Source organism: Lutra lutra, chromosome 5, assembly GCF_902655055.1.
Source record: "Lutra lutra chromosome 5, mLutLut1.2, whole genome shotgun sequence".
Classification (NCBI taxonomy): Eukaryota; Metazoa; Chordata; class Mammalia; order Carnivora; family Mustelidae; genus Lutra; species Lutra lutra.
The window spans coordinates 25,208,643-25,223,632 of record NC_062282.1 but is presented as its reverse complement, the minus strand read 5'-3'; the positions used below and the strand labels follow the sequence as shown (position 1 = coordinate 25,223,632).

Genomic DNA, 14,990 nt, shown 5'->3' with positions numbered 1-14,990 from the left:
CTCTTTCCCAAATACATAGTTAATTAAAGCAAATGTCATTACTCTTCAGTCTGGATTGTAAATTCAGGCTTTTGTTTTACAATGGGAAGATCTTCACTTCAGACCCAGTACCAATATGTGCTAAGAGAGGTGGAGAGGGCTGCTTCTCTCAGCCTGAGGAACCAGAGTGGGCACCTGGGGGGCAGGAAGTGGTTGAGGTGATGTCTCTTTCTTCCTCCTGTTCTTGCCTGCCATTTTTCATCCCTTCATCATTATAGGAAATACTGTTTTCTTAAAGATAATGATAAAATGAAGCTAGAATAATATTAGGAAACGCAGGTGCACTTACAAAAAGGTCATGAAGGAAGTTTTTGTAATAGGATAGCTTAAGAATTTAGCATCTAAATTCACTCAACTTAGTGAATTTCACTCTTAGGATCCTTTACTCAGTTGATGTACTAGAGGAGAAACATTGTATTGTTGAAATCGCATCTCACTCACCAACATCAGACATTTCGGGAACAGTGGCCGTGTAAACATCCTTGGTAAATATTGGTTCATTGTCGTTGATGTCATGGATCTTGATGATGAATTCGGATTCAGGCTCCACTGGCCTCCCTGTCCTTCTGTTTATAGCTTGAGCTCGAAGGATGTAAACAGGTTTTTCTTCCCTGTCCAGCCTCTTGGTGGCCTGTATATCCCCTGTGTTTTCATTGATAATGAAGAGATCTCCTGCTCCATCTCCTGAAAGGATATATTTAAGTGATCCATCTCCTCTATCCTGGTCTGAATGTAACTAGTGTAGAAAAAAAAAATTAAAGAAAATAAAAGTCAAGCATGTGATTCTAAACTGTTTGTCATTATGATGCTTGCGTGCTATGTCAACTTTCATTCAATCCTTTCTGAGGGATGCCGGTTTGGGTTTTGTTTTGTTTTGTTTTTCTCACTTAAATTCTCAATAGTAATGCCATTCATTAATGAATGTTTCCTTCCAATCACAGGAATTTCCAAAACTGGGACAGATCTTATAGAAAATGTAGTAATCCTTGTTTTAGAGAAGGGAATTCTAAAAGCCAGAGTAATAATAGCAAGATGCCCAAGGACACATTAACTTGGCTGGAATGAAACTAGTTTCACTATTTTCCTGTTTTCCTGGCAGCATTCAGATTTTACAAATCCACTCTCCTCCTCTCTTTCATGTGTCTGGACATACAAGAGAAGCGATATGCTATTGAGAAAGGGGCTTGGTTTTTGAAACAGAGACCTGAGTACATTCTACCTCTGTATGTTCCTATCTTGGTAAATTTAGGGAACCACCCAGTCTTCTTGAATCTTTTTTTTTTTTTAAGATTTTATTTGTTTATTTGACAGAAAAAGACACAGCTAGAGAGAGAGCACAAGCAGGGGGAGTGGGAGAGGGAGAAACAGGCTGCCCACTGAGCAGAGAGCCCAATGCGGGGGCTCAATCCCAGGACCCTGGGATCATGACCTGAGCCAAAGGCAGACCCTTAATGACTGAACCACCCAGGAGTCCCTCCTTGAGTCTTATATGATGGCGTTTATAATCACTTTTCTGGGAAGATGTGATATTTATTTAATTACTTATGAAATTCAACTCAAAGCACTTGAGATACATTGTGTTGTTAGGAACAGTGCCTTGAAAAAAATCCCTTGACTAGGCAATTTACAAGGTCACTGAGAACAAGAATATTTACTACTCAGTATTTCGTTGAATATAGGTGAGGATCTTCTAAAAACTGGAGCCAGACTAAAGTGGAATGGTCTGCATTATGAAGCAGTGGGTTCCCTGACGATCATCAAGCAGAGGCTCTGGTAAGACTGTCAGTGAAATGCATCTGGGTTAAAGGTGGAATTAAGGAAATGTTAATATACCATTGAAACGGAAGAGAATGATTCTAACTTTGATGATGTGCCCACATTGCCTCTCTCAGAGATGATTTCTAGAGCACTGAGTTCCTGTAGTGTCCTTGGTTCCCTTTTTCCCATCTCAGAAAAAGTTTAGAAGGAATTTTCTTAGGTCTTCAGATAAGCGAACCCTATTCACAAATTTGCAGAAGTGAAAATGGAAGAGAACTATTTTAAAATCCTAGTTACAAGCATCAGCTACACAGAGAGGAGGTAGTTTATTGGGAAGGTAGCTAGTCCTTAAACCTTATTTCATCTCTGTCTAGACAGAATATGGGCCATGTTACAACAAGAATGGCAATAGTAGCAATGGGTAAGCCAACTTGGTGTCCCGTTAATTAACACTACATGAAATGCTTGAAGTAGCGTCTTCAAGCACATTTGAAAATAGACTCTCAAGCCAAAGAAGGACTTTGAAAATAAGCGAATCCAGCCTTTCTGAAAGTGTATCTCATGAACTTTTATTTATTTATTTATTTATTTATTTTTTTAAAAGATTTTATTTATTTATTTGACAGAGAGAGAGATCATAGGTAGACAGAGAGGCAGGCAGAGAGAGAGGAGGAAGCAGGCTCCCTGCCGAGCAGAAAGCCCGATGCGGGGCTCGAACCCAGGACCTGGGATCATGACCTGAGCCGAAGGCAGCGGCTCAACCCACTGAGCCACCCAGGCGCCCCTGAACTTTTATTTTTATAAAATGCTAAGGAAAAGGGGTTCTGTGCTCCCATAAGTTTTGGAAATACTTCATCTTCTGTCTTTTTCTTGGGTGTCACCCAGTGTATATTAACGTATTAAAGGCTGTGAATGCCTACAGTTCAAAACTACTTGATTTTATTTACTCTAACTTCCCTGAACTTTCTTGTGTGAAGAATCCTTTCTGGATGTGGGAATTCCTGGGGACAGTTTTCCAAGAAACACACTTTGGGGACCATGAGCTAACTGAATCCATCATCACTGAGTCAAGAAAACCAAGGCTCCTGTTTATGTAGTGTTTTCAAAACTGTACACCTTGTGTGATAGTCAGAAGCTTAGAACTTGAGCACAAGAAAAGGCCCTATAGATTCTTCGGTGCAACCTCCATGTTTATTTAGAGATCGGGAAACGGTGTCCAACGCCACACAGCTAATGCTAGTTAAAAGCAGAGTTTGAGGAAGAGAATATTATTCGTAAATTAGTAGCCTTGAAAGCAATTTGGCAGAAATAATGGAAGATAAATGGGAACAGGGAGGGAATTGCTTAGAAGTGAGACGAACTCAGTAAGAAATGTAAAACAAAAGAGGACTCCATGATTTGTGTAATGTGATATGCTAAGGAAATGTTGAAACCATGATTACACAGAAAGAGCCACTGGGGAAAGTTTAACTCTCCATTGTCAAATTCTAATGACTGAAGAGAGCTCTTAAAAAGCGATTTCATTAGCTCATGAGTAATGAAACCAACATCACTGCCCATTGGATCTGGCTTCCGGGCAACCATGGTTAGCAAACCTGGCAGAGGGTGGGGGGCACAGCATCAGAGTCCCAAATAGGAGCTGTGTTCATTTGGTCTCCCTCACACGTGTCAGATCATAGCAGAGTCAATTAACCTCCCTGAGCCAAGATCCTTATCAATAAAATGAGGATAATAGAAGCACAGGACAAGGCTATCAGGAAGATCTAATTAGAGACCATGTACAAATACTATATTAACTCCTATGTAAGTATGCAGTAAAAGCACATTTTAAGATACGATTCCTGTTAGATCCCCATTCATAATAAGCGTGTTCTGACTCTTATTTTGACTTTGAGAACTTTGTTGTAAGGACTTTGAAAACCCAATTTTACAAACACATGGTATCTCTAAGGCAAAATCTGTCATCAAAAGCTAGTATTCTTCTACTGGGTGTCAAGTGCTGTCTTTCCACGTGATGAATGATATTCTGCCTCCTGCTAGATTGTAGACTTCCCTCGGCTGGTTCTCTCATCACTCTCAATATGTAATTGTTGCACACTTAGTAGGTGAATACCACATCTGGCCACAAGATTTATTCAGGTAAAAGTAATCAGAAACTTATTTTTAGCTGTCAGGAGAGACCATTCCGATGACTTATAGAACAAACACCCGAGACGGTATGAAAGGGCAGTGGAGACACCAACTAAGAGTATGAACAGGATTGCTCTCCAGATCCCTATTCTGATTTATCAGTATTTGAAAACTAGTGGGAAAATGCATCTCTTTACCCAGGCGTTGTCTGATAATAAAACAATTTAACCTCATCCCCCTCGAAGTGCAATGCCTTTGTCTGAGAGAGTGCGGAGAGCAGAAACCTCCAGAAGCCTTTGTGTGTTCTTTCTCCTTCTGCCGAACTCCCCTGGGGCCAGTTCTTTTCTCTCTTCTTGAGGAAAAGAGGAAACAGAAGACATGAGTGCTAGAGAAAGTGGCGGTGGCAACCAGACATTAGGGGTTTATTGAGCACTTAGATTTTAATTGGATTTTTTCTTTTGTGATGTCATTCATCATGGCCACTGTAAAAGGCAGAAGTTAAACAACAACAAATAAAAGGTTGCCGGCTGCCCCAGGCATGTTTTTACTAATTTCAGTTTAATGTGGCTGTTCCATTAAGTTTAATCATCTGGCTCACTTTTAACGATTCACCATCAAGTAAAAATTATCCACTTTCCTCAGAAAGTCACATCTCATCCGGGGCTGGCAGGACTTTTTACTACTGTACCTGTAGCGTTTTGTTTCAGAAGGAGATGGTGGTCTTTGCTTTTCTGTTGATTTATTGTTATTTCTAAGTGCAACACATTGAAACATAAATATGGGGATTTGGGGTTGCAGACACAGCCCTGCGGAGGGTCATGCCAGAGCAGTACCAGGCTGTTTTTACCGCCTCTACGTCCCAGCTCTCAACTGGATTTGGACTCCACTTCAAAGGTATAACACTAATCGTGCTGATTTTTAGCGGTTTATGAAATGAGCTGATGCCGCCCATTACCTGTGTGTCACTGAGTCGCTGAGTCAGCGATCAAACTGAGTCTTCTAAGCAAATGCATCCCTGAGACAGAAAACAGAGTCTAAACCAAAGTTTACCTCCATGACACACCTGGGAGACGACCCACACCGGCCCGAAAGGGGTTATGGGATTTTTTTGCTGAGGTAAAAAAAAATTAGATTATGGTGAATATGCTTATAGAATGTAGTGCCAAGGCTATGTGGCCATTTGTGAAAGGTAAAGGATGACAATCAGATATAGCATAGATATAGCAGTATAGATATAGCAGTCCAAGAACAGTTGTGAAAAGGTGTCTGAATGGGACTGAACTGGAGAAACTGGAGTGACAGCAGAGAGAGAGAGAGAGAGAGAGAGAGAACATAATTTTGTTAACTAGATTGAATATTATTTTAAATTAAGAAAATAAGGCTATAATCAAGTTAGGACAAACTGAGGCTTCACTGAAATAGATCTATCTATATATCTATCTATATCTATATCTATATATCTACAATGCATGATACGTAATATTGTGAAGGTTGTGAAGAGCTTGTTGGGGAGAGTTTGTACAAGGAAGACACTCAACCTTGCTTGAAGTACATGGCAGGAATTAAAAGTAGATTCTGTTTTGAGATTACAGGGCCAGGTAAATAAAAATATCTTTCAATAAAATTTTATGTTGTATATTTTAATATGCAGTATTTGAATGCTAATGATCTAATATAAGTTAACTAACTTATATCTGATGATTGCTTCACAAGTGAAAACGCTGATGGCAGCACATTATTGGGGCAGGTTGCTGGAATTAGTTAGAGATGGGGCAAATTCTCAGGCCCTTCCCACCTTCATAATCAGAACCTCAAGGGGGGGGGCCTTCCAGCAATCCCAATATTTGGGTTTGTTTGTTTGTTTTTAACATATTATTTATTTGTTTGAGATAGAGAATGAGCAGGAAGAGCAGCAGAGGGAGAGGGAGAAGCGGACTCCCTGCTGAGCAGGGAGCAGGATGTAGGGCTCAATCCCAGGACCTGGGATCATGACTTGAGCCAAGGGCAGGCACTTAACTGACTGAGCCAACCAGGAGCCCCCAGTAATCTGCGTTTTAAGAAGTCTTCTAGGTAATTCTGATGAGTGTTCAAGTGTGAGAACCACTGCCTTAACTAGTACAATCACAATAGTTAAAAACACGGACCAGGGTAAGAGAAAGAAATGGGCATGGAGTACTTGGCTCAGTTGATAGAGCATGAGACTCTTGATCTCAGAGTTGTAAGTTTGAGCCCCATGTTGGGTGTAGAGATCACTTAAAAAAAAAAAAACAAGATCTTAGAGAGAGAGAGAGAGATGGATGGAAATGCTTGCTAGCTACCAGCTGTAACTTTGGGGACCTTAGTTAATTTCTCCATGTCTCAGTTTTCTCATCTCTATGATAGGAATAACAACCATACTGAGTTTATTAGGACATTGCTCTGAAAATTAATAAAATAACGAATGTAAAATGCCTCACAGGAGGCCTAACTCAGAGAAATGCTTCAATAAATCATCCTCACATCATAAACATAAAGTATTCAGAAGGTGGAAAGATTTGGGTCTGAATTCTGACTTTCCTGCTAATTAACTAAATTAATTAGATTAGCTTAGTTTCATTCTGTCGTCTCTAAGATAGAACTTAGAATAATCGACTTTGCCAGTTATTTCTCCTCTACTTGTCCCTTAAAAGTTGGTCACCCTTAGGCCAATGTCTTAGGTCCTTGTCTTTCCTCATTTCTCATGTTCTCCCCTGATGAGATCATCCTCTATTTTCCTGTATTCGAATATTATCTCTGTGCCCTTGATGCTCAAATCTATAGATGACCCCAGGGCAGACCATTTTCTCAAGATCCAGAGTCAAAGATGCATTTGATTTCCAGGCGAGTCTCTTGGACAGCTTACACTCAGGATTTCTAAATTGACTCCATCACCTTCTCTCCAAACCTGCTCCTCCTCTGTGTGTCCCGTCTCTGTGAAGGCCACCAGAGTCATCCTAGATCCTCCCCTCTGCCTCCATCATCCACTTCATTAAGACACCAATCTCCTGTCAGTTCTACCTCTTACAACTATCTCGACTCACCTACTTGTTTTCCTTTCCACCACCCCGGTCCAAGTCCCTGACATTTCTCCCTGGTCTGTTGCAATGAGGCTCTCCTAAAACACACCCTGTCTTGCTTCCTCTCAGTCTATTTTCCTTGTTGTAACTAGCCCGACTTAAACAGTAATAATACCACCTCTGAGTATGTCATTTCTTTTCTAATTAAATCCTGCAGGGTTTTCTCTTTACTCTCAGGATAAAAGTGCCCATCTTCACTCCTTAACGTGACCTCCAAAGTCCACCGTGGTCTCTGCCCCCTTGCCTCCTCAGCCTCCACTGTCTCCCTGATACTCCTTATTTCAGCATACTCTGCTTACTATAGTTTCTAAAGGATGCATTAGTCTCTTTCATATCTCGGCCTACCTGCATATGGTCCCCTTGGCATAAAGTCCTTCTGAACAACTTTCACCCGGGTGATCCCACTCATATATCAGGTCTGCGTACCCTCGATCTCCTCAGGAAAGCCTTCCCTAAGTAAGCTATTAGTCTAAGTTAGATTCCTCTGCTATACATTCTTGATTTATTCCCCACTTAGCCATTGGCGGAGTCTATCTCTTTGATGACTTATTTCCATGTTTCACTCAGCAAATAGCTACGTTGGAAGTTTCATGAAGGAAAGTACCCAAACTGTCTGGTTCATTTCTGTATTCTCGGCACCTGACATACTGGCCCATTATAGGTCCTCAATAATGAATGATTTTATTTTTTTATTTTTTTTAAAGATTTTTTTATTTATTTGACAGAGAGAGAGGAGAACGAGCGAGCACAGGCAGACAGAATGGCAGGCAGAGGCAGAGGGAGAAACAGGCTCCCTGCCAAGCAAGGAGCCCGATGTGGGACTCGATCCCAGGACGCTGGGATCATGACCTGAGCCGAAGGCAGTTGCTTAACCAACTGAGCCACTCAGGCATCCCAATAATGAATGATTTTAAAGAATGAATGAATGAGTGTTGTAAAGATAAAATTGGACAAAATAATCAATAATCAGCGAAGGTTTTTGACACATAGAAAGCAATCAATAAATCTTAGTGTCCTCCATCTCCTGTCTCACTTGATTTTAGTATAACTCTACGTACCAAGATTCTACATTCCTGAAGGTTCCAGATCACTTGGCAGTCACAACCAAACCTTAGGCACATGATCTAATCTGAGCAGTCTGAGGGAGGAATCCAAGTTATTGCCTCAGATCTAAAAACACTTCTTTAATAACCAATAAAAATCCTAATACAATAATAAAGCCAACTTTATTGAGTTTATTGAAGAGAATAGACAAATTAGAAATCCTGCAAGTACATTAACCATTGTATGTCCACCGAGTCTTCAGACAGAAGTCACCTGTTAATGGTGAAGAAGCTTCAAGATTTATTGAGCTATATCTCAAATATCCTTCTGTTGCCAAAACTAATAGATGATGAATGGAAAATACTCCATTTCACAGAAACATTGTTTCATAATAAAACTAATTTAACTTTATGAACTAAGACCATTGAAGAACATGTATGGGCCTGGAGAGCTGCATGAGACAGTGAATTACAAAAACATCACACTTGCCGTCTGCAAACTTGCAGTTTAGGCTTGGAAGAACTGACTCAGAATAAAAGCAGAAATTAGACACTTGAGTACTCTTATTAAGTATTAGGAATAATAAGGTAAATAAAAAGCCAGAGAATGGCATAAAAGGCACTTGTAAATTGCACAAAGGGGGAGTCAGGGAATATATCAGCCCTTTGAGGGTTTATGAAGACTTCTTGGAGAAGGTAACATTACTGATGGGAGAAAAATGACTGAGCATCCAGCATGAGCACGTAGCACGGTTTCCAGACTCAGTGTGGGAGAAAATCAGAGGAGGCTTTGAGAATGTGCCTGGGGTAATAAAAGCAATAAAGTCAGCTAAAATAGAAACACGCTTTCCCTTGAGTTGCTGGCCACGTATTTGCGCACACTGCACTCAGATGTGCAAGGGAAGATGCAACTTCCTTATTTTTTTTTTTTTATAGTTTATCCCTTAAGCTCTAATCCCATTGAGTATTAGGAACTCAATATTAGGTTGCACATCGAGTCAATAATTTAATGCAATCCAATAACGTCTACCTGATTCAATAACAGAGTCTCCTTAGATAACTCATTTAGATAAATCTCAGTCTTTCTGGCTTCCGCTTTCTCCCTTTACCCCTGACCCAGTCTAACATACCATCTGGGTATATAAAGAGAAGAGACTCACAAGACCTGTGTTAGAGGGAAATTTGGGGGCTTTGGAGTTAAGGGCAGTCCTTGTCTTGCCCTCTAGCCCACTGGTTTCTAGACAAGTTCTGTCATCCGCTACTTTCCTCAGTGGCATCTGTGCTTTTTGGCAGGTGGAAATGTGATCTCTGTTCTCCAAGATCAAAGCTGCGTAGCTCCATCCTGCCTGCCTCATTGTCATCAGAAACCCCCGTGACATCTGCCTCTGACTCTTCCATTGCCCTTGGCTCCTGTGGTCCTGGCTACAGGGTAGCTTTGTCTTTGATAGGTACCATCTATGGCATCATCCACTCCTTTCTTGCCCTGGAGAAGCCCGGGAGGTCTCCTGGGAGCAAAAAGGGGCTGCCCCTTCACCACATGGTTGCCTCAAAAGGAAATGGACAAAAACCAGTCTACTTTCACCTTTAACCCACAAACTTGCCACTCTTCCCCCAGGGCCTTCAGATATGTAATCTCGAGGTCGTAGAAAGGACTTCAGACACACACAGGACTGTGCGTTTCTGTGTTTAATGGCCAGGACTGTGAAATCCTCCCTTGGTTTTAGGAATTCCCCACCAAACAGATTTCGGTGGGAGGAAGAGCCAATTCCTACTAAAAGTCAATTAGACGATGGGAGTGGAAACATGACCCACAGCCCGGAGCCTGGCACCGATAATTTTTGGTGACTAGATATATAAATGGAATTTGTGAGTTTTGTTCTAGTTGGGTAGACCATCTCTTAATACATTAAATGGGCTCGAAAAGAATCTAGAAAATCTCTTTTCCTCTAACAAAACTTAGGATCAAGCTGCCTCCATATCCCACGTTCTTTTTCAAGTATACTATGTTGCCTTCCATGATGACCTGAAAAATTATATTCTCCTATTCAGTATAAATAATTTGATTGATTTCTATAACAGTGGAAATACTTTATCTTTAAAGCATTCTCCTATATGATTCATCAATTTGGCAACTGGTCTGACTGGGATTTGGGAAAAAAATAATGGGAGACATCTATTAAGCTTATTCTGTGGAACAGGAAATGTGCTGACCTCATTACATAGATTATATAAATTGTTACTCATCATGAAACTCTTCATATTTCCTCTTAAAAGATGAGGAAACTGAGGCAAGGTAAGAGTTAAGTAATTTCTTAGCATTGTACCACTAGCAAGAGCATCATTTGAGTCAGTATTCTGTTAAGCATAATATAAATATTATCTCTGAGTGTTTACGTTCAGGCCTATGAACATCCATTTAAGGATTACTCTGTACCAAACCATATTTTAATTAATTAATTAATTAACTTATTTTAGAGCGGGGGGCAGAGAGAGAGGAACAGAGCGAAAGAAGCAGACTCCCCATTGAGTGTGGAGCCCGAGTCAGGGCTTGATCTCACGACCCTGAGCCCTGAGATCATGACCCTGAGCCGAAATCAACAGTTAGGATGATTAACCGACTGAGCCACCCGGGCACCCCCCCAAACAATATTTCAAGTGCTGAATTACAAAGATCTATCTAATTCAGGATTTTCAACCTCTGCACTACTGACATTTTGGGCTGAGTAACTCTTTATAGTGGGACCTATCTTATGCATTATAGAATGTTTAGCAGCATTTCTGTCCCCTACCCACTAGATACCTATAGGACTTTTCAAGTTATGACAACCAAAAAGTGTCTTCAGATGTTGTCAAATGTCCACTGGGGGACTAAATGCCTCTATTGAGAACCACTGATTGAATTCTGTCTGTTTGTCTATCTATCTATCCATCTATCTTAGTCTATCATCTTTCTACGCTTCCATTTTTTTCCTCATTTGTGTACCTTATAACTTTTAAAATACATTCAAATAATACCATACAGATTCTGCATTTGCAGAGATTCCACATAACCCCACTCAATTCAATCTTTATCTTTTGTTAGATTTAATAACCATTGAAACCGACCTTGTGTTATGTGGAGGAGAACTTCTGACAAAGTGCTAAAAGCAAAAGAATTTTAAATCTAAACTCAGGAGAAATTTATTAATTCCCTTGACATTTATCTTTTACACTCAATACCTTGAATTTAATGTCAGAAGTACCAGAGTAACTATAAAATGAACAAAACTTGTGTGCTATAATAGTTGTGGTAGGCAGAATAATAGCTCTCCCAAAGATGCCTACATCCTAATTTCTGGAACTAGTGAGGAAGTTACATTTCCTGGCAAAAAGGATTTTACAGATGTGATGAAGATAAAGGTTTTTAGACAGGGAGATGACTCTAGGTTACCCAGGCGAGTCTAATATAATCACCAGAGTCCTTATAAGGGAAAGAGGGAAGAGTGGGAGTCAGATGGAGATGTGATGATGCATAGAGGTGAGTGTGTGTGTGTGTGAGAGAGAGAGAGAGAGAGACAGACAGACAGAGAGACAGAGATTTGAAAAAAGTGGGTTGCTGACTTTGAAGAAGGAGAAGACTCTGAACCAAGGAACACAGGCAACCTCTAGAAGCCCAAAAGGTCAGGGAAACGGATTTTTTCCTATAGCCTCCAAAAGGACATCTTGTAGGCACCTTGATTTTAGCCCAGTAAAACCCATTTCAGACTTCTGACCTCCAGAATTGTCAGATACTAAGTTTGTACTCTTTTAAGCCACTAAGTGTGTGGTGATTTGTTTCAGCAACTGTAGAAAACAAGGCAGGGTAGTTCTTTATCTTCGAAATTCAAGGCAGACCCAAACTGAATGTGGTCCCTCAAGAATCCCAGGAAAGAGTGTAGAACACACCTTTGACCAGCACTCACTGTGTGTCACGTACCGCAAGAAAGTGTTATGTGTTACGTCAGTTAATTCTCATGACTCCAGGAGCTAACCTTTATTTTCTCCGTTTTTGTTTGTTTGTTTGTTTGTTTTTTCCGGAGAAACTGAGGTTGGGGAGGTTAGGTAACTTACCCAAAGTTTAGGGCATGGCCAGGAAGGATACCAAGATCTGCTGAACTCCAATGTCTATGCTAATTCACACCAGAGCATACAGCCAAACAGCACTCCCCACAATGATTACGAACGTTTCTGGATTCATTGTATTTATTACATCAGACCCCAGGCTAAGTGATTTGTAAATTCTATTGGCACAAATGATACAAACTGTAATAGATGTTATTATTCATTTGGGATTTATCAATTAAACAACTGCCTTTTGGTTTATTCACTGCATGAAGTTATTTCCCCAAAAAGGCATTGTTTACTGCCTTTAGCTTGACTCTGGAAGTCCAAGGTCTTTGGCAGACTATGACATTAGTCTCAGCTCCTGCTTAATCTAACATTTTCATTTTCAAAAAGCCAGTGGTAAATCAAGCTGAGAGCCAGATACCCAGTCAAAAGTTGATTTAGTAAGGCGCCGTAACTCACCAGTAACAATCTTACCTCTTTGCCTTAAGGTGTGATCTCTTTAGTAATTGCCAAATCTAAGGACACATGCCCACACACACCTACACACATGCTCCCTGTGCCCCCCTCTCTTATTTCCCTCCCACTCTGACACATACACTTTGGAAGGAAATATTAACAGATGAATGCAGACCTTTGAGACAGGATGACTGAAATGGCAGAAATTTTTAAAAAAATATTTCTCACTAGCTAATAGGCTTTTCCCAAAATGGATTTTTCTTCAGAAGTAAGAAATATATTTGCTATAATATTCTTATATTGACTCTTAGGATCTAAAAAGTTAAAGTTATATTTTTATAAAACAAGTAGTTTCCTTGAGAGAGGGACTGTTTCTTGTTCAAATTCTTAAATTCTTAAATCTTGAGCATCCTATATGTATTCAATAAACAATGACCAAAGGGAATTCTGTAGCCTACTCTTAAGTTCTGATGAGTGATCCTGGGAGAGAATATTATGAGCTCATTCATTTATTAGTTTTTTCGCTTGGGAACCAGTTTGTAAGTTTAGGATTTGAACAGTTCCCTTTTCTTTTCTTCCCCTCCCCCTTCCTTCCTTCCTTCCTTCCTTCCTCCCTTCCTCCCTTCCTTTAAGCGACCAATGAAACAACCTCAGTGAAAAGAAATGTGAATGATCTAAATGGCCAGGTTGGGGAAAATGTTCTCATAGTAAGTTAGTGCATGAATTGGAGGACTCTTCTAGAGCTCTAACTCCTAAGCCTTTATGTTATGGTTTCATTTGCCCACCAGGTCTGCTACTCTAACATCTTAATAATGTGGTGTAAGGCAAGAGTATTAGATACATCAAAAAAGCTGGACTTTGGCCCCAGCTTTGTCACTTGCACGTAGTGACAGTGGTCTCTTAACCCCTCTGGGACTGTTTTCTCACACCCGAAAGGATTTAGTCCTGCTCAAATGGAGGTGTGCTTGTGCGGTCATTCAAGGAACACTTGTTTGCAAGAGCGCCTCATAAATCATAGCACCTGGTAGAAGTGTAAGAAAACATTACCATTGCTCTTTATCTCATTACAAATTATCTGGAGTACCTTTGCTTGCCAGGGAGTAATTTCTTTTGTGTTGTATTTTCTATTCTGTCTCTCCCCATCCTGCACCCTCCCTTTCCTTAGAAATTACCTGATGGTTTGCCATTGTAGTAAAGTTCCAACTGTGGCATTATCATTTTAAAACTCTAGTAAATGATGCCTAGACTGTTGAAAGGGAGAGAAAATGGAATAAAATAATGCCACTTAAGTTTGACCAAGTCACTTAATTTTCTTGATTTTGTTTTAAAAGCATTTTCCTTTAAGAGGCAGGTGAGTCAGTGATCACCAAGATCAGAACTTTTGCACAAGGTAAATAGCTCCTCCCTTTTTATTCTTTTTATATAATAACCATAGTTGGGAAGATGGATAGAATACTCAAGATATAAATTGTCTCAAGATGCCTGGGTGGCTCAGTCAGCTCAGCATCTGCCTTCTGCTCAGGTCATGATCTCAGGGTCTTGGGATGGAGCCCTGCATCGGGCTCCTTGTTCAGCAGGGAGTCTGCTTCTCCCACTGTGTGCTGTTCCCCTTGCTGTGCTCTCTCTCTCTCACTCTGACAAATAAGTAAATAAAATCTTAAAATAAAATGTTAAAAAAAGATATAAATTATCTCATTACAGAGAATTTTTTCTTCCTTTTTATTGTATCTGTATGAGAAGGTGGATGCTAGCCAAACCTAATGTAGCAATAATCATTTCACAATATATGTAAATTAGACCATCATACTTTACACCTTAAACTTACGTAGTGATGTATGTCAATTATTTCTCAATAAAAGTGGATGAAAATAGCTACAATAGAATAAGAAGGTAATTTTTTATAGTCCATTCTGCCTTGCTTGATTTCTAAAGGGGAAGTTTGCTTTCCAGGGGGTAGTTACCCTTATTGGGGATGGAGGGGGCAGGAGAAGAAGCTCTAGACTATAGATTAAGTAAGGAAATGGGCCAGAGTCTTATGCTTTACAATTAGTGGAAAGAAAACAATAAAGCATGCTAAAATTTTGCTTAACTGTACGTTAAAGCAGAATTTTTTGGCATCTCCTCTTTTCTGTTTCTCTTCTGAATTGTACTTGTATATAAATGGTAGAAAGAGTTAAGATGAGATTATTTTCCAGAAATGATTATTTTCCCCCTGAGAACTCAAAATATGTTGATTGGGAGACTATATACTTGATAAAGAAAAGAATTAGTCATTATATAGAATTTTTCTCTCCCTGTATCATCACATTTTTCTCCATAGTTGATTTTTTGTGTGTGTGAATCATGGCAATCAACATTTTCAGGTCTTAAATGATTTCTTTTT

General features: G+C 39.9%; 1 protein-coding gene across 2 annotated transcripts in view; it reads right to left on the bottom strand.

The window, feature by feature from the left end:
* The window catches only part of CDH6 (cadherin 6), a 124,928-nt gene that overhangs the window by 30,010 nt on the left and 79,928 nt on the right, over positions 1–14,990 (bottom strand). For both annotated transcript variants that reach the window (XM_047730274.1, XM_047730275.1), the window contains exon 3: positions 481–775. In XM_047730274.1, coding sequence (XP_047586230.1) covers positions 481–775 — 295 coding nt within the window. The remainder of the gene's footprint in view (positions 1–480; positions 776–14,990) is intronic.